The following is a 17235-nucleotide window of genomic DNA, read 5'->3' as shown; positions in this document are numbered from 1 at the left end:
CCGCTCCGTTCGCGTGGGCGCTCCGCGTGTCGGTGGGTTACAAAAAAAACTTTATTGTGCAATCCGCATCTTTTATCCCAAACTACGTACACACCCCAGACAACATAAATAGAGGGTGCCGCCGGCACCGCTGGCCTCAGGGCCGGGGGTGGGACGCAGCTGTACGGCTGGGGGGTGACACAGTGACCGCTCTCCCCCCTCTTTGGGCCTCCACCTCCCCATAACCCCCACCATAATCCCACCATAATCCCCACCGTAACCCCTCGAAGCCACCGCTGCGCTGAGGGAAGCTCCGGGTCAGAAGTGCTGCCCGCGGCCGCTGGTTTGCCCCTCCTGTGCTTCCCCCCAGGCTGAGGGGCACCGAGGGGCTATGAGAGCCTGCAGGCTCAGGCGGTGGTGGGACAGAGGTGTGGGCAGGGAGCCGGTGCCCCTGCGGCCGCCCGAGTCAGGCTGTGCTCCTCCGGGGCTCCTGGGAAGAAGGGACGAGGTGGGGGGTAGAGGATCCCTGCACCGCAGGCCGTTTCAGGGATGCCTCCTGCTGCCCTGGGGCTCTCCTCTCCCCAAAATAACGACCCCAAGAACAGCATGTGGCAGAGAGAGAGGTGTTTGGGAGAGCCAGCCCCCTCAGTGCCCTTTGCCCGCTGCTATTCGAAGGACAGCAGGTCAGGATGGGGACCCTCTGCCTCCCGGCTGGGGGTGCATGGCTCTGCACGCCCTGCGCTCCCTGACGGCTCGTGCTCCAGCCCCGCTTCCCGGAGGGGCTTCTCCGTGCGAGGTGGGGTCTCCAGGCCACCCTTATGGATGAGGTCGGGCACAGGGAGGACAGCAGTGGGCTGGTCCCCACTCGGCCCTGGGATGCCAGTCGTACTGAGCACCCCAGAGTGCTCCGCAGGGGAGAGGTCCCTTGCCCCTGGCCACTCCTCCGCAGGGTCAGCGTGTGCTGCAGGTGGCTCATGGGGCTCCTCTGTGCTGCTGCCCTCTGGTTGAGGTGCAATGAGCATGTCCTGCGGGGTCTTCAGGGCACGCGGTGTCCGCTTCTTGATGATGGGAGGTGGGGGGTCCAGTCGGGGGAAGGCATCCAGCCCCATGCTCCTACAAGCAGAGAGAGGCAGTGATGCTTTCCAACCCAAAGGACTCTACCGTGGGTTGTGCAGTGCAAGGGTACTCACCCGTCCTCGCTCGCTGGCTGCCCCACGCCCAGTGCGGCGCCTGCGCTGGTGTTCACCTCCATCACTCCCACGTCAGGGGGTCCGGCCGGCTCCTTGCGGCGCAGGAGGTCGTTCATCTTGGCCCCCACGGCCTTGCCCAGGTTACGAAGGTGCTGGCTGCCAGCAGGGCGGGAGGGCTGTGGCAAGGCACCAGTGGGAACGTGCTGCAGGCGTGGGGTGGGTGCCGTGGCAGCGCTGGTGTTCTCAAACATACTCTGGTCCACTGGAAAAGAAAGGAAGCAGAGAGTAGGTATGAGGCAGGATACAGGGGCTGAGCGTCCCAGGGCTGCCTCCCAGCGGCGTGGGGAGGACACCGTTTGGGGACAGAAAGACCGTTTCTGTAGCCCCACAGCTGTGTTGTGCATGCCGTGAGGACAAAGTGGGGGAGCAACAATCTCAGGGCACCACATTGCTGCCACCAGCACACTGAGGACATCTCTTACCTGGCACCAAGCAGCTTGGGAAGCAGATTGTGGAAAGAAAGAGAGAGAAGGTTTGTCAAGGGGTACAGCAAGGGGATGCCCCCAGGATCCCTCATTTGCTGGGGTACCCACTGCCTGGGCTCTGAACTGTACATCCTCAACATGGCACTTTCTACTGCTCACTCACCTTGCGATGGCCAAGTCATTGGAGCCATGTGTGTGCAAAATCCCACATTACCACACCACCCCATGCTCAACCGGCCTCAACTTGAATAGATTGAGTCCCCACACCTTGCCCCTTGCTCCCCACCAGTCCTGAGGATGGAGCCAGCAAGCATCACCTCAGCCACCAGGTTCCCAGAGACTTTGAGGGGGGCAGAACCTTGTGTTCCAAAAACATTCTGCTGTGCATGTATGCATGTGTGACATCAGCCCTTAGCAATGCCAGCTGGTGGATTCTGGGGCCTCACCAAAGGACCTGCACAAGGGTGATGGATGGATTTTTCATGCCAGCTATTTTGATTGAGGCCATGCCCCATGCTCCTGGAAGAGGCAACCTGGAGCAAACTCTCTCCTGGGATCAGTGCAGCCTGCCTGGTGAGCACCCAGGATGCATCCAGGCAGGGGAGCAAGTAGGGTTCTGGCTGAGGGTACCTGCCTGCATGGGCATAGGAGGGGTAACAGGAGCCCCTGTGGCAGAAGGTGCTTTCTAGGAATGGGGAGAGGAATCCTGCTGTTGCAGCCCACCTCTGCACGATGGAGCTTTTCACCCTTATGTTTTCCCAGCAGGAACCTTGAAAGCTGGGGATGCTGCCTCCAACTGCGCCAGCTCATGGCCCCCAGCTCTGCCCCTATGCCAGGACAGCACTTCGTGGGACAGTTCCAGCTGGCTGCTGGGTGAGCTCTCAGTGCTGGGGGGATATCTGGTGACAGAGGCCGTCACCTCCACAACCCACAGAGTGAGACAGACCAGCCCACCAGCCAGAGCCCTGGGCAGAGAAGGGCTCTGCTGAACATTGTGCTGGGGGTGGGACTCCTCGTGTGTCTCCAGCACCACTCCCATCCCCATGGGTGCCCGTGCTCACGCAGCGACCCTGACTCTCTTGCCCCTTCCCTCTGCAGACCGCAGCTCCACAGCCTCAGCAGGCAGCGAGCTCCCTGCCCGCACCATCTACAGACCTTGGTGCTCACCGTACAGCTACCTCATCTGGACCAAAGCAGCCTCTCAGCAGCACCTCTCCTCCAGTCCACTCAGTAGCACCTGGGAGCCTGAGGATCCCAAAAACCTCTTGGAGGCCCTCGCCTCTTTCTCCTGCTCTTCAGAGGAGCTCCAGACCCCGGAGAGTGCCAGCAACAGGGTCAGCATCACCACCGGAGACATCCTTGCAGCTTCCCAGGAGCAGCATGTGCCAAAGCACGGCTACAAGTGCATGTCATGCTGCCGCATCTTCCCCACGCTGTGCTCAGTCAAGAACCACGTCCAGCGCAGCTCCCAGGAGGGCTACAGCTGCAAGGTGTATTACTACAAGCTCAAGGCCCTGTTGGAGAAGGAGCACAATGTACAGGAGACCAAAACCCCTTTGGTGCCTCAGTAGCTCCAGCAGCTGGGCCACTGCCGCGGGAGGGCACTGCTCCATTGCTCCACTGCTGCACAATAAACACCATGCAGAGCACAGCCTGCCTCCAGCTCTCCTCGGAGGCACAGCTCTGCTGCAGCCCCTCATTGAAACAATGCTTCTCATGTCCTTTAAGAGGCTGTTTTCCTTCCCCAGTGGCCAGAAATTCCTAACGCCTGGAAAGCTCTGCATAGCATCTCTGCAGAGAAGTGTGCAAGCCCCAGCAGCCCACAAGCACCCTCGAGCTGTCGAACAGCCCTGAGATGACCCCGACACCATTTGGGGCACCCCTCTCTCACAGTAGGCTGGCATTCAGCACAGCTGAGAGCTGCGGGGTCCCGCAGAGGAGGATGCTCAGTTCCAAGAGAATCTGTGCAATGCTGGGGGTGCCACCCCTGGTGCTGGCTGCCAGCCCAGGCTGGCAGACGGTGGAGGGCAGGAGGAGTATAGAAAGAGAGAGAGTCAGCAAGAAGGAAGAGACAACAGAAAGCCTTGAGAAATAGAAAGATTTATTTAGCAAAAGCCAATCAACTAATGACAACACCCAAGGGTTAAGTGCACTTACATTGACAGATTGGTTTCTCGGATAGACCGAGTCAACAGTTAGTAACACGACAGTTGTAGGAAAAGAAAGGACAAAAAAATATAGCTATAAAACCCCGGTCAATGTCCATAACAAAAGTGAGAAGCTAGAGAGGCATTTTGTAGGCAGTGCTGGGTTAGGAGGACCACTCACGCATAACGTGGTGCCGCAGTGCAGCATGGCACTGGGTGGCTCCCAGCTGGCTCTGGCAAGGCACAGGGGGCTGCAGCACCCCTGTCAGCCCTGGGGCACAGCTCACCATTCCCTGTGGTTGTGCTGACCGTGAACCCAAGGCTCAGCCCTGCCTGCAGGAAATGCCCAGGAGGCGCTGCACCCACTCCTGCTCTGTCCCTCTGGAGCTGGTGTGGGGGCTTCCCTGGACACCAGGCCACTGGTGGGCACATTGAAACAGTCACAGAATGATTAGAAGGTCCACCTGGTCCGAGTCCTGTTCCAGCGAAGCCACCCAGCACAGGGTGCCCAGGCCTACATCCAGACAGCTTTTGAAACTTCCCAAGAAAGAGACCCCACAGCCTCTGTGGGCAGTCTTGCCAGAGCTCAGCCACCCTCACAGCACAGAAGTGCTTCCCAGTGTTCACACTGCACTTCACGTTCCAGATGTCTCCATTGCCTCTTGTCTTATCCCTGGGCACCCCTGAAAAATACCTGGCTCCGTCCTCTTTGCACCTCTCCCTTCAGGTATCTAAATACATCAATAAATTCCCCTGAGCCTTCTTCAGGAGGAACAGTCCCAGCTCCCTCAGCCTCTCAGCAGATGTGCTCCAGTCCCTTCTCCATTTTCACATCCTCTCACTGGTCTCTCCTCCAGGAGCTCCACGTGCCTCTTACATTGGAGAGCCCACAGTGCTCCCAGCATGGCCTCACCAGTGCCAAGCAGAAGGGCAGGGTCACTGCCTCGACCTGCTGCCTCAGCTCAGCTTGGTGTCCTGCAGGACCATCAGCTGACCACCTCTGTCAAACTGCTTTTTGGAACATCCCAATGCCTGGGCTTTTCCTCCCAGCGCCACGACTCTGCACTTCTCCTCGCTCAGCTCCAAGAGGTTCCCACCAGCCCACCTCTCCAGTCCCTCTGGATGGCAGCACCACCCTTTGGTGGATCAGCAGCCGCTGCTCCCAGGTTTGCTGTCTGCAGTTGTGCTGAGTGCCGCATCACCCAGATCGTCCATGCGGAGGCTCAACAGGGCTGTAGCACCCCTGACCTCCAGGGTACACTGCAAGCTGCTGGCCTCCAATTAGTCTGCACTGATGATTACCATCTGGGCCTGGCTGTTCAGCCAGTTTTTAACCCATCTCACTGTCTGCCCATCCGTCCCATACATCAAGATCTTGTCTGTGAAGATCTTTTGGAGACAGCATCAAAGGCTGGAACCAGCTCAGAGATAACCTGCACTCTTCCTTCTGTCACCAACATACTTACAGAAGCCCTTCTTGTCTTTGACATTTCTGGCCATATTTGATTCCATCTGGTCTTTCGCTTTCCTAACTTCATCCTGACAATGTTTCTATTCCTCCCAGGTTGTCTGTACTTGCTTCTACCCTCTGTATGCCTCTTTTGAGAGGTCTGAACTTGACCAGGAGCTCCTTGCTCATCCATTTTTTGCCTGACTTTCCCTTTGATGGAATGGACCACTCTTGAGCTTGGAGGAGGTGATCTTTGAGTATCAGTCAGCTTTATTGGGCCGCTCTTCCCTCAAAGGTCACAGTCCACAGGGTTCTTCCAGCAGATCCACAAAGAAGGCTTCTCACTCCCCTCCCTGACCTAAGAATCTTAAGAATTCCACCATCTCAGGGTCACTGCAGCCAAGGCTGCCTTTGAGCTCCACATTCCCCACATGCTCCTTGGTGCTGACACAAGATCCATCAGAGGACATATCCTTCCTTCCCACTAGGACTCTCTAGCTCCTGACAGCTCTGCTACCTGCAGTACCCACCTCCTCATGGGGTGTACAGTACACAGCACAGCCCTTGCTCCCCCTGGGGTCTCACCTACACCCTGCTTCTCAGCCCCAAGGGGACTGGAGCAGGAGGAAACCATGGACCTTCCTCACAGCAGGGTCAAACACTGGAGTAGAGCAAGAGCTTGAGTCTGGGAGATACGCAGCCAGGGGTTAGATGCAGGCAGATCAAGCAGAGACAGCTGGCAAAAGGAAAAGCAGCAGGCGAGCAGCAAAGCAAAGCAGAAGCAGGACAGGAGGGTGGAAGATGTGGAAGACAATCATGCCAATCCTGTCTCCCCATGTTTCCATAAGGAGCAGAGGGGTCATCTGGTTTGCACCCCTTCAGCTGCGTTCTCAGAGGCTGCAGCAGTGAGCAACTGGTAAGTGTGCCTGCAGAACAGGGAGAAGCTCTGGCTCCTTTGGAGGCCCTCAAGAACATCTGTCAGCCTCTTAGGGGCTGGTGGAGGCCCTGACATTCTGGATTAACTTTTCTGAAGATGAAAACTGGACACATGAAGGTCCCCACATGCACAGTTGCATCACTGTGCCACTCACCAGCTCCCCTTGTAGGGTGCCCACCTCTCCCATTCCAGCTCAGTACAGGCACTGAGCCCTGCACCAGGCAGTTCCCAGCAGTTCCTCATGACTGGTGTCACCTTCCAGAGGGGTCCAGAGCCCCGCTTCTCCATCCTGGGGTCAGCACGCACTCTGAAGCAACCACCATGAATCCAGACCCTGCCTGGGAGCAGGGTTACCCCAGCCACGTGATGGGTTACACAGCCACCAAGTCACCCTGCAGAATAACCCCTTCTGGGGAATGTGAACGTGCACTGTGCCCGCAGCAGCTAGGGAAGGAGGAGATCTTGCTTCCCATGGAGAGGCTGTGCATGTCTGTCTGCACACATAGCCATTGCCAGCAGTGGTCTGGTGGCAAGCAACCGCGTGGAAATGGAATGGTTTGTCTGTAAAGCCAAGCAGGGAACTGGCAGTAGCAGTGGTGCAGGGAATTGCTTGAAAATACGACTTGACAGCACCAGAAAGACTTTGATACCTGGTAGCGGTACCAAAGAGCTCCGGAACTAGGCAATGAGGTAAGGAGAATTCATCCTCCCTGTGCTGTGCTCCCTGCATGCACATTTGTGCCTCCCTATCCACTTCACAGCCCAGGAGAGGAGCAGGCAGTGCCCAGCACCCTCTGTGCAACCTCCTCTTACCCCCTCACTTTTCCAAGCTCCTTCCCAGCATTCCTCCCCCCTCACATACCCACATCGATGGGGCACCATCTCTCATCCCAGTAGCATAGCTCCAGCCTCATCTCCCACCATCTCTATCATGCAGGAAACCAATTCATGCTGGCTCTTTTGTCCTTCCTGTCCCTGCCCCATACCTGCTTTCTCATTCCTCCAGCAAAAACCTTCTCCAGTTTCATTGCTCCACCCCATAGTAACACTGCTAGCAGTGGCTCCTAACCCATCACGGTTGCTGGGCAGCAATGCCAGCAGCACAAGGAGCCCTGCAGGGACTGCTGCTGAGGTCTCTTTGCTTCCCTTGCTTCTGATCTCAAGATGCAGCTTGGGAGGACATGGGGACCAGGGAGCAACACAAGCCTGGCATGAAGCTGAGGGTGCTGAGGGCTGGCTGAGCTCAGGACAAGATGAAGGGAAGCAGGGAAGGAAGATCTGCCCCCTGCTCCAGCTGAGACACTGCAGTACCATCACGTCTACCTCCCTGAAGCTGCTGTGGACTGCACGCATCAGGGTCCTGGGCACAGCACAAGTCAGGGAGGGAGCTGCCAGCACGGCAGCATCTCGCGCCATGCCTAGCTCTGGCCCCTGCTGCCAACCAGCGCCACGCTCCCTCCGCCATCCCTGGGGGTCCCGGCTGCTCTGTGCCACCTCTTGCCCCCCCTACACCGCGATCTCATCCTCCAGACTGTCACCCAGGTCCTGCTGGGGCTGGACGTTGAGCAAGCGTGGCGGTTCCTCCTGGGACCAGGAGTCACGCTCCTCGCTCTCGTCCGTGTTGGACTCATACTCAGAGGCGATGCCCGACTCACGGAACTTGAGGAGCTCCAGGCTGCCCAGAGCCGGCTCCGGGGCGTGCGACCCCGAGCTCGGCAGGAAGTGGTAGCACTCCAGCTTCACCAGACAGTCGTTCCTACCTATGGGGCTGCCCAGGGCGCTGGGGAAGCCCGAGCCGGGGCCCAGCTGCGGCAGGTGGGTGTCCTCGGGCTGCGGGGTGGTCGGGTCGCAGAGCACGGGGAGGACGCTGGAGCGGAAGGTGATCTCCAGCAGGCTGTCCTGGGAGCCTGCTGCAAGAGAAGGGCATGGCTGAGAGGCAGGCAGTGCCACCCTGTCCCTCCCGGGCATCCCAAGGCCACCGTGGCTGGCTGCGGACACATAGCCTCAAATGCGCGGATGACAGTGGCACGTGTGCCAGGAGCTTCTGGCCTGCAAAGAGCCAGGATGGAAAGCTAGCTGCCTTCCCCTGGCTCCTGCAGGGAGCTGATGGCCACATCTACTGGAGAAGAAGGTCAAGGAGGGTCTCTCGTGGCAAGGAGAGAGCAGGCATAGACATGCAGCTGCTGGGGAGAGCAGGCATACAGCTAATGGACATGTGTGATGGCCACCCCACACCTCCCTCCATCCTGCATGCAGGTGTCCTGCTGCACACGCACAAGCCAGGCCAGAAGGGCACTAATATCACCACCTCCCCAGAAAACATTAGAAATGCACCAAAAAAATGGGGTGTAACACCCATGTGTTCCCCATGGACCCTACCACGGACCCTCTGCGAGAGGGGCACTGGTGCTGTGCTATGCCATGTCTCCAAGCCCAATGTCTCTCCGGAGCCAGGGTGCACAGCAAGGTCCCCAGCCACACACCCCCTTGTGCCGTGAGTTCCCAGCTAGCTGTGAGGTGAGAGGATGGGGCAGGAGTGCTTACTGGTGTTGTTCCCCGCCAGCTTCAACTCCAGCTCCTGCACCTGCTTGACCAGGAGCGAGATGTGCTGCAGCAAGTCCTTGTTCTGGAGCAGGAGCTGGTGCACACGTGCCTGTGCCTCCAGGCGTGCTGCTGCCTCCGCAGCCAGCTGGTCCTTCAGCAGGTGGACCTGAGGGACAAGAGGCACACCATCACATCGGAGTACACTCAATGACCGTGGGGAATGCAAGGGAGCCCTTTGCACAGCGCTGCTGGGTGAGGCAGCAGCTGGCAGTGGTGGAATTGCAATTAAATGCTAAGCAGGTGCGCAATCTCTGTGCTGACAGCATCAGCCTGGAAAAAATCTTTCCCCTCTGCATCGCAGAAGCCTGCAGCAGGGCTTAGGGTGGTGCTCAGGTGCTGCAGAAAAGCAGCCAGCAGAGCCCACGTGTTGCAGCTGGCAGAGGGGCAGTGCCTTGTGCCACCAGTCCAAAGGGACAACATTCACATGGACAGTGAGCCATAAGCCAAGGGACAGGTATCTGGAAGCACCTTAAAAAAGAAGTCTCTCTGGTCAGCGAGGGAGCTAAATGATATTTCATCTCCAACTAATTACAGGCAAGGATAATTACAGAATGGTTCCTGCAGCTACAGACCCATCAGTTTGATACAGATCCTGGCTGTCACAGCACAGCTACTGGTTTGTTTGTAAAGAATTAAGCCTGTGCCAGTCACCGTGTTCAGAGACAAACTGGCTTGGTATTTCTTGAGAGAAGATAACAAGTACCGTCAACAGAGATGTTGATGTAATGTGTTCAGTCATCTAACGGGCATTTGACACAGCAGAACATAACTTTTTCATTAATAAATTAGTGTGACACTGAATCAGCACAGCTCACGCTGAATGGATTGGAGAGGAGCTAAGTGACAGCTCTGGGACGAGAACCACGCCAAGGTGGGCAGAGCTCCAGAGCAGGGTGTCAGCCCCTGGAGAAAGCAGGATGAGCCACTGGCTGGCATCCCACAAGCCAGCCAAGAGATAGCTACACACTACTTCAGATTTTTTTTAATCTGGAAGTAGGAAGAAAAAGAAATCAGCACTGTAAAGGTCTGCAGATCCACAAAGATTGGGAACTACCAAAGGTGACAAGTCTGTGTCCCACACGGATGTGGTTTTGCCTGTATGAACAATATCCTGCTGCTTGGGCAGGAGTGGAGGACCCTCAGAAATGCAGGTTCCTCTTTCAAAGGGAGAGCCATTTCCCAAGGCCATGACCCTTGTAGAAGGATCAGTGCCTGAGGAGAAAACCGGAAAAAGTCTTCTGGAGCTGCTTGCTCAGGCCAATTGAATGGCCTTAAGCTGCACCAGGGGAGGCTCAGGTTGGATATTAGGAAAAATTCTTCTCTGAAATAGTGGTGATGCATTGGCACAGGCTGCCCAGGGAGGTGGTGGGGTCACTATCCCTGGAGGTGTTCAAGAGTTGAGGATATGTGGCACTGGGGGACACGGTCAGTGGGCATGGTGGGGATGGACAGATGGTTGTTATTGATTCTGTGAAAGATAAACAGTTGGAGAGAGCTCTGGAAGTGTCAGGGGACAAGCAAAGCTACGGTCATTGGTCAAGTGAAGGAGCCAGAGCTGCTGAAACGAGGAAAACTCAGGCAGAGTGAGCTGCTGGCTGTGGTTGGCCAGGATTAGTGCCACAGTTTGGCATTTTGCCACATGCCTCACGATGGGTTTCCCCACGCTTCAATGTTGCGCCCCCAGAAAACAGTGTTGGGACAAACCTGTGCCACAGCCACTTGTGTCTGCTGCTGCTGCTGCTGCAGGAGCTGCTGCAGGAGCTGCATTTGGTGGTGTGCGGACAGAGGTGTGCCCAGGTCAGGCAGCGGGGTGGACGACGGCAGCAGCATCTTGGGCGAAGCGGTCAGGATGTCCTCAGGGTGGAAGCAGTCCTGCAACACACCAATGTCAGTGCGGGCAACCCTGTGCCTCCACAGCCATGAGAGTTGCCAGGCACAGAGCAGTCCCCGAAATTTCCAGGAATAAGGCTGCTGCATTCCAAGTAAATCACGCTTTGCTGAGGCAGGGGGGGCCTGCTGAAAAGCTCTGAGAACAATTTTTGCCTGAGGCCAGCTGACGGGCTCGCTGACCTCCCCGTGTTCCCCCAGGCTTGTGACAAAAGCACAAATATTATTGCAGTAAGTTTTGGAAAAGGCTGCCGTTTCCCATGGAAATTTCCACTGTCTCAAAAATAACCCTTTTTTGAGGTGTGCGAGAAAAACAACTATCCCTATCAGCTCTGCCCCAACTCTTTCCATGTGGCTGAGCTTTGGTACGGTGCTCTGCCCACACAGCCCAGCCCCGAGCCAAAGGGCAGCGGCAGACAGCTTTGATCTGAGGGCCGGGAATGCTGCAAAATCCCTCCTGACCCCCAGGCTCCCAGAGGGACCCACACACCTTGGTGTCACCGCTCGCCTCCTTGCCCACAGCATCCAGGTCCGTGACGCCGCGGCTGAAGTCGAGGATGTCAGCCCCGGGCAGCGGCAGCTCCACAGCATCAATGTCGGTCTCCTCAGCTGAGGTGGCTGCCCGCTCTGCAGCAGTGAGGCGGCAGGCTGTGGGATAGCAGGGCACAGCTGGGGGTGAGCACTGGAACCCTGCATTTCCCCCATCATTCCCTGTACCCCCATCCTCGGCTGCCCCGTCCGTTTGATCTCCGCTCGCTTGCATTTCCCCCAGCAGGAGCTACCCAAGCACATTAATGTCCCGTTTAAGCCGAAGTCCCTTGCAGTGCTCCTTAGGGCTCCCCAGATGCTGTGTCCCAGAGCAGTGCATGTCCCCCACAGGCTGGGGAATCACACATCATGTTTCCATGGCTGTGCTTCTGTGGCTGCCAGAGGCAGGGCTCACAGATGAACACACCCAGGGACCAGCAGCCAAAAGCCCTGGATTTGGGGCTGGCCATCGAGAACAGGAGACACAGAAAGCTGAAGGTAAACAAGAGGTTATGGGAAAACAAAAAGGACGGATGCTCAGAAATCCCCAGGGAGCTGCATACCGAGGCCAGGACATTGTGCAGAGGAAAAACAAACAATGAGCCACTCAGGCCAGCAGCAGCCCCTCAGGACAGCACTGCTGCAGGGTCAGGCAGCTCCAGAGGACCCTGCACCCTGTGGGGGACGGGGAATCTGAATGCAGACAGACAGCAGGACCTACTGACATCCCAAATGGCCCCTAAAATGGGCTTGAAGAAGGCTGCAGGTGTGCAAGCCATCTCTTGCAGAACAGCCGCCCGCTCCCCTCTCTTACAATTCTGAGCATCAGGTACAAGCTTGGGGACGTGGGGACAGTCCCTGCTTTGGCCCCTTTCCTGGCAACAGCGAGGAAGTGTTTGTAGCATGTGAAGCGGAGAGCACTTGGGCACCCAGCCGAGCCCAGAGCGCTGCTAATGGGCTCCCAGCACGGGGGATGTCTGCGAGGATGAAGGTTAACACCTAGCGAAGGCTCCTTGCTGGGCAAGATCCCGCCGCACTGCAGGACAGACTGCCATGCAAATCCGTTCCCTGCAGGTGTCAGCCGGCAGCAAGCTTCACAGAGAGACAGAGGCTCTGCAGATGGTGTCTGCCAGCCACCTCAGCAATGATCTGTGGCCCCTTCACCCCGGCACGGTACCTGGGACATCCAGATCGTCCCCGTTCCTCTCGCTGTCCCCATCCTCCTGCCCGTCTGCATTTTGCTGGGTGTGCTGCAGGCTCAGCTTGTGGCAGACCTCAAACGCCTGTCCCACTGTCCGCACGATGCGCATGGCTTGGCTCTGCAGCAGGAGGGAGAGCAGCAGAGGCATCAGCCCATTGTGAGCAGCTGCCCGGCTTTCTGCGCATCGCCACTGCGACTGCAGCTCAGAATGCAAACCATCGTGATTCCAAGTCCTGGCCCAGCCACCCCGCTGGGATGTGTTCCTAGCATCCTCACCTTCTTCTTGGATTTGAAGACATTGCACCTGAACACGTTGCTAGACCCATCCCGGGCAATGTAGCTGAAGATCTTTAGGTCTTGCGAGTCATGGGACACATAGAATATCCTGCAAGGACAGAAAGGAAGGGGAGGACATTGCCTCCAACACACGCTACCCACAGTGCCCAGGATGCCAGCAAGGCCACAGCCAGAGTCTCACAGGGCACGCTCTGGGTGCTGGCAGCTGCCCAGCCTCTGCAGCACAGCCCTGCTAACGCCCAGCAGAAATTATTTTTTGGCAGTGGTTCCACCTAGGGTGAAAAAAAAACGCTCTGCTGACTCAGCAGCGGCAAACACTTCATGAAGACAACACAGGGATTTCTCTGTTCAGCCCCCATGGCAGCACCAGAGGTCCCAGGTTGCAGAAGACCCACAGGAACAAAACCTCTGTTCCTTTCTGATGTGCTGGTCTCCTCTACCCCAGCCAGCCCACTGGGTGGATGCTGGGAGTGCACAGCAAGCCAGACCAGCCTGTGGAGCCACCCCGCCATCGGGTCTCTCTCCCTTCCCCAGCAGGGTGCAGCATTATTGCTCTAATTGGGATCATTAAAAGGAGCTTAGTGGCACCTGGCCCGGCTGTCCTGCAGAACTCAGCAGAGGTTTTCCTGCAGGAGTGTGCCTGCTCCCAGCTGAGCACGGACCCAGCAGCTATCACTGCACACTCGGGGCTCAGCTCAGTCTCCAGGGTGCTGGTGTGGCAAATCAGAGCCTTTGTGCCATCCCCAAGTGATCTTACCTGTAAATGGGATCATGCATGACGAGCATTTTGTTCTCGTCCCAGGCCCATTCTTTTTTCTGCAAGGAAAAAAGCTGAAAATGAGTACGTCAGATGCTGCCCTCATGATTGAGAATGGGGCAGAGGCAGTGCTGGGGCAGTGCTTGCTGTAGTCCTGCTGCTGCACTGCAGCCCCAGCAGATGACCTGCCCAGTGTGCAGTCAAAAAGCCTCGCGCAGCCAAAGTGCTTCCTGCCCAAAGCACAGCCAGGGGCCTCCAGATTCCTGGGAATCCATGGATTTCATCTCACTGCACACCCTGCAGGTCCCCAGCACTGCCACCTTGGTCTGGGGCTGCCTACCTTCTTCTTCTTCTTCAGAATGACCTTCACGCCGTCCACCGACACGACGAGGTTCACCTTCTTCTTCTTGATGTTCTTGGCTTTGAACTCATACTGTAGAGAGAGGCCAAATTAGTCCTTCTGGGAAGCTCTGAGGGGCAATTCCCCAACCCCTCCCCCAGCTTGAACTCGGGAAGGAGAAACACTACGCCAAGCACAGTTCTGGGGGGTTCAGTGTAAAATCAGAGATGACTGCTAAGGACTCAGTGAACCTCGCCGGGGGAGACAGCATAATGCGATTACCCACTTCAATTAGAAATCACTGGATGGGAAATAAAACCCAGGAACTTCCAAAGATCAGTGGCTAAACACAAAACTCCAGGCCAGCTACAGGGAGAGAACACGATTCCCCCAAACCCAACCACTCCTGCATGCAGAGCCCTACAAGCACCAAGGGCTTGGGCAGGGTGAACAGGTCAGGTGTTAATTCAGGCTGAGCAAAGTCCTGAGGGCTGCCTTTTGCTAAAGCTATGGCTGGAAGTTTTGGGGATAAAACCACAGCATTTTGTGGCTCAGTAGGACCACACACACTCTTGTGGCCCTGCCGGGTGCCAGGGAACAGGGGGTGCTTGGCCAGCAATTGTCCTCATGAAGCATCCATCTGCTCCCATTGCTGCAGGGTTTTGCAGAATCACAGAACCTCCCCACCACTGACACTGGTACCCAGTGTCCCCGTGGCACAGCATCCCTGTATCCTGCACTCAAGGAAGAGGGATTTAATGAACTTGTTCATTAGCCAGCCTTGCTGAAAAGGGAGCAGCAGCCGAGCCCTGCCTTGGGTCCTGCTGAGGCTCTGTGTGACATTTCCAGCACTGCATGATGCATCAGCTCTGGCAGCCAGAAGCCAGCAGGCAGCAAACGCTTCTGGCCCTGACCGGCGATCCAATGATAAAAGACCTGAAAATACAATTCCTCAAAGCCATTTGGAAGTGACTGACAGGGACGAGGGAGGCAGATGACTCAGAAAAGCACCTGACGGGGTGATGCAGCTCTGCCTGTCCCAGCGCACAGAGCAGGCAGGCTGGACGAGCCCATACGCTCCAAAGCCACACGTTGTGGGCTGCAGAAATCAAAGCTCAGGCTACAGACAGACTCTACATCCCCTGCCTGCCTGCCAGCTGCTTGCAGGGCTGTGTCCTGCTCCCATGGTGCAGCAGCAGGTCTCTCAGCAAGGAGCCCGTTGGAGCCAGTTTCCAAGGGTCACCTCTCACAAGCAGGGGATTTGCAGAACTGAGCACAGCCCTCACCACTTCAGTCTGACTTACAGGTCCTGCTGCTCATTGATCAGCAGCACCATGCCATGCTGCCGAGCTCTGGAGCCAAAGTTTGCTGTTCTGGGTGACCCTGAGCACTAATTAATCTGTGCTCAGAAGAGACAACAACCCTGAAAAACAGCTCAGGGTTAGAGAGACTATTTTTAGCCTGGGCTTTGGGTGAGTAACAGCCCCAGGAAAGCAAAGCAGACAGAGTAGGATTCAGCAAAGGTGTTACCAAACCCTGGCTCGGGCTGTATGGGGCAGAATGGCTATGCAGGTGCTGGGGAAGGGTTCCCTGTGCCTCACCCTACTGGGGCTGCTGGTGAGGGCACTGCCTGGGCTCATCCCTTGCCTGCCCGCCTCAAGGCAAGCATCCTGCCCGGGCCGTGCTGCAGCCAAATCCCTTCGTGGCAAAGCTCCAGCATGAACTGGAAGCAGCTAAGAAAGCAAATTCTCCAAAGGGCTGAGCAGTCAGATTTGCTCCCATAAATCTGGCTCTTGATCCCGATACTGAGGCGAGCGTGAAGCTCCCCTGCAAACCTGAGCCACGCTCTTCAGAACTATGCCACATCCAATCCAGCCCAGGTTCATTAGTGCAGCACTCCGATGAGCACAGACACTCTTTGGGATACGTTTCCCACGTAATGAAGCACAACTCTAACCAATAAAACACTAATGAATTCATGCCCATTGGGGCTCTCTAATGAGACGCTAACCATAATTTAATAATGAATCGGTGACAAAGAGAATTCAATAAAACAGCAACTCAGTTTGCCCTCCTCTCTGATGCATGCTTCTCAGTCCAAGGTGCAGAGATTCCGGGGGAGGAGGGAGTGGGTCAGGAGGGCACAGCTGACATCACCACCCAAAGCTGCCCCAGCGCAGTGCTGGCAAGTCTGAGTGATTCAATGCATGCTGCAATTGCAACAGGTGCCCAGCTGGACCTGCCCTCAGCCCACATAAACTTGTCCGTGTGCACAAAGGCTGTGGGTGATGCTGGGGAAGAGACCCCCAGTTGGTAGAAATAGAGCTAGGAGGGAGAGAGTGCGCCAGTGGGAATGAGCAGCAGAGCAAGAAGAGCCCAAACACGCTGCTCTGAAGAGCAAGTAGGAACGCCAGCACCATTCGGGAGCCACTTCGCCCTGCTCATAACCACAGCATGCAATTTCTTCTGCCCTTCTCACAAGGCTTTGATGCCTCAAACCGAACGGATTTCACCCCAAGCAGTAGCTACGTGTAGGGTCGAAGAAAGCACCAGGTTGTGCAGATCATCTGAGCGAGATGTGAGTCACAGAAACTGTAAGAGGTGAACTCAGAACCAGGCAGGGTTTGCCCAGTCCTCCTGGCTCATGGTGCAACAGTTCAAATGAGCAGGGTTTTGTTTTATCCCAACCCGCACAGGGATCAGCCTGCGCTGACCCAGAAGATAATTTGCACCCTGCCCAGGGATGGGACACAACCTTATCGCCTCCTCTCCCTGCCCTCTGGCAGAGCCTGAGTTGCTAACAAGTAGGGTTATTTTTGCATGCAGCGAGCTGGGGAGCACCACCAGGACACGCAGCAGGCATGCAGCGGGCATGCAGCACATTGACATCCATGCTTGCACCAGTGCCAGCTACCTCACATCACCACGAGCTGTAGGATCCTACATGGGGAAAGCAGTGCTCATGGCACTGCACGGGGCTGCTGCAGGAGGAAAACCACATTTCCCACCACTGAGTAAACAAGGAGTATAAGCTCTGCTACACATCTCCAGTGCAGAGATGAAGCCCAGCCTACTGTTTCATAAAGAAAAGATACAGGACTCATCATGAAGCAGGGAAGGATGAAAGAGGGTTTTTGCAGCTTCCCCACCACCCCCTTAGCTGGCTGCTTCCTCACAGAGAAGGTGTAATGGTTTTTGCACCTTCTACACGGCTGCCTTACCCCTCTTGGGTACAACTCCAGATTTTGAAATACCCATAATATTACAAATTGTGTTTAGCTATCTGAATTCTTGGCACATTCAAGACAAAACCCAAGGATGTCTCACTCATGAAAAAACTGTATTAGATGTCTTGTAAGCTCTAAGCAGCTATGAAACAAGTGAATAAAGACTGACCCTTAATTTTATAGTTCCCAGCAAAAAAAAAAAAAAA

At 56.2% G+C, this 17235-nt stretch overlaps 3 protein-coding genes across 8 annotated transcripts in view; 1 reads left to right on the top strand and 2 right to left on the bottom strand.

Annotated features, from left to right (window-relative positions):
- The window catches only part of LOC104912379, a 7275-nt gene extending 7053 nt beyond the window's left edge, over positions 1–222 (bottom strand). Inside the window, exon 1 of the mRNA XM_019618373.2 lies at positions 91–222. Within this exon, the coding sequence (XP_019473918.1) occupies positions 91–222 (132 nt within the window). The remainder of the gene's footprint in view (positions 1–90) is intronic.
- On the bottom strand, positions 33–13913 carry NOS1AP (nitric oxide synthase 1 adaptor protein). Of its 5 annotated transcripts, none has more exons than XM_031554797.1 (10): positions 13803–13913; positions 13463–13521; positions 12685–12793; positions 12385–12526; positions 11170–11327; positions 10497–10664; positions 8733–8898; positions 7949–8098; positions 1170–1431; positions 33–1092 (listed from the first exon to the last, which is right to left on the bottom strand). In XM_031554797.1, exons 2-10 carry the CDS (start codon positions 13489–13491, stop codon positions 645–647), a joined length of 1632 nt encoding a protein of 543 aa, XP_031410657.1. In that variant the 5' UTR covers positions 13492–13521; positions 13803–13913; the 3' UTR covers positions 33–644. The 5 variants fall into 5 exon arrangements, with proteins under 5 accessions (XP_031410657.1, XP_019474091.1, XP_019474089.1 ...); XM_019618546.1 differs by having other exon boundaries at positions 13463–13536; positions 13803–13911; XM_019618544.1 differs by having other exon boundaries at positions 13860–13868.
- Positions 2142–3424, top strand: SPATA46 (spermatogenesis associated 46). 2 transcript variants are annotated; one of them, XM_019618550.2, is made up of 3 exons: positions 2142–2227; positions 2420–2527; positions 2753–3420. In XM_019618550.2, exons 1-3 carry the CDS (start codon positions 2161–2163, stop codon positions 3223–3225), a joined length of 648 nt encoding a protein of 215 aa, XP_019474095.2. In that variant the 5' UTR covers positions 2142–2160; the 3' UTR covers positions 3226–3420. The 2 variants fall into 2 exon arrangements, with proteins under 2 accessions (XP_019474095.2, XP_019474094.2); XM_019618549.2 differs by having other exon boundaries at positions 2145–2227; positions 2417–2527; positions 2753–3424.
- Positions 13914–17235: the final 3322 nt, after the last annotated feature.

The sequence above is a fragment of the Meleagris gallopavo genome, chromosome 10 (genome assembly GCF_000146605.3).
Source record: "Meleagris gallopavo isolate NT-WF06-2002-E0010 breed Aviagen turkey brand Nicholas breeding stock chromosome 10, Turkey_5.1, whole genome shotgun sequence".
Taxonomy (NCBI): domain Eukaryota; kingdom Metazoa; phylum Chordata; class Aves; order Galliformes; family Phasianidae; genus Meleagris; species Meleagris gallopavo.
Note: the sequence above shows the minus strand (reverse complement) of the source record. Positions and strands in the feature narration are given on the sequence as shown.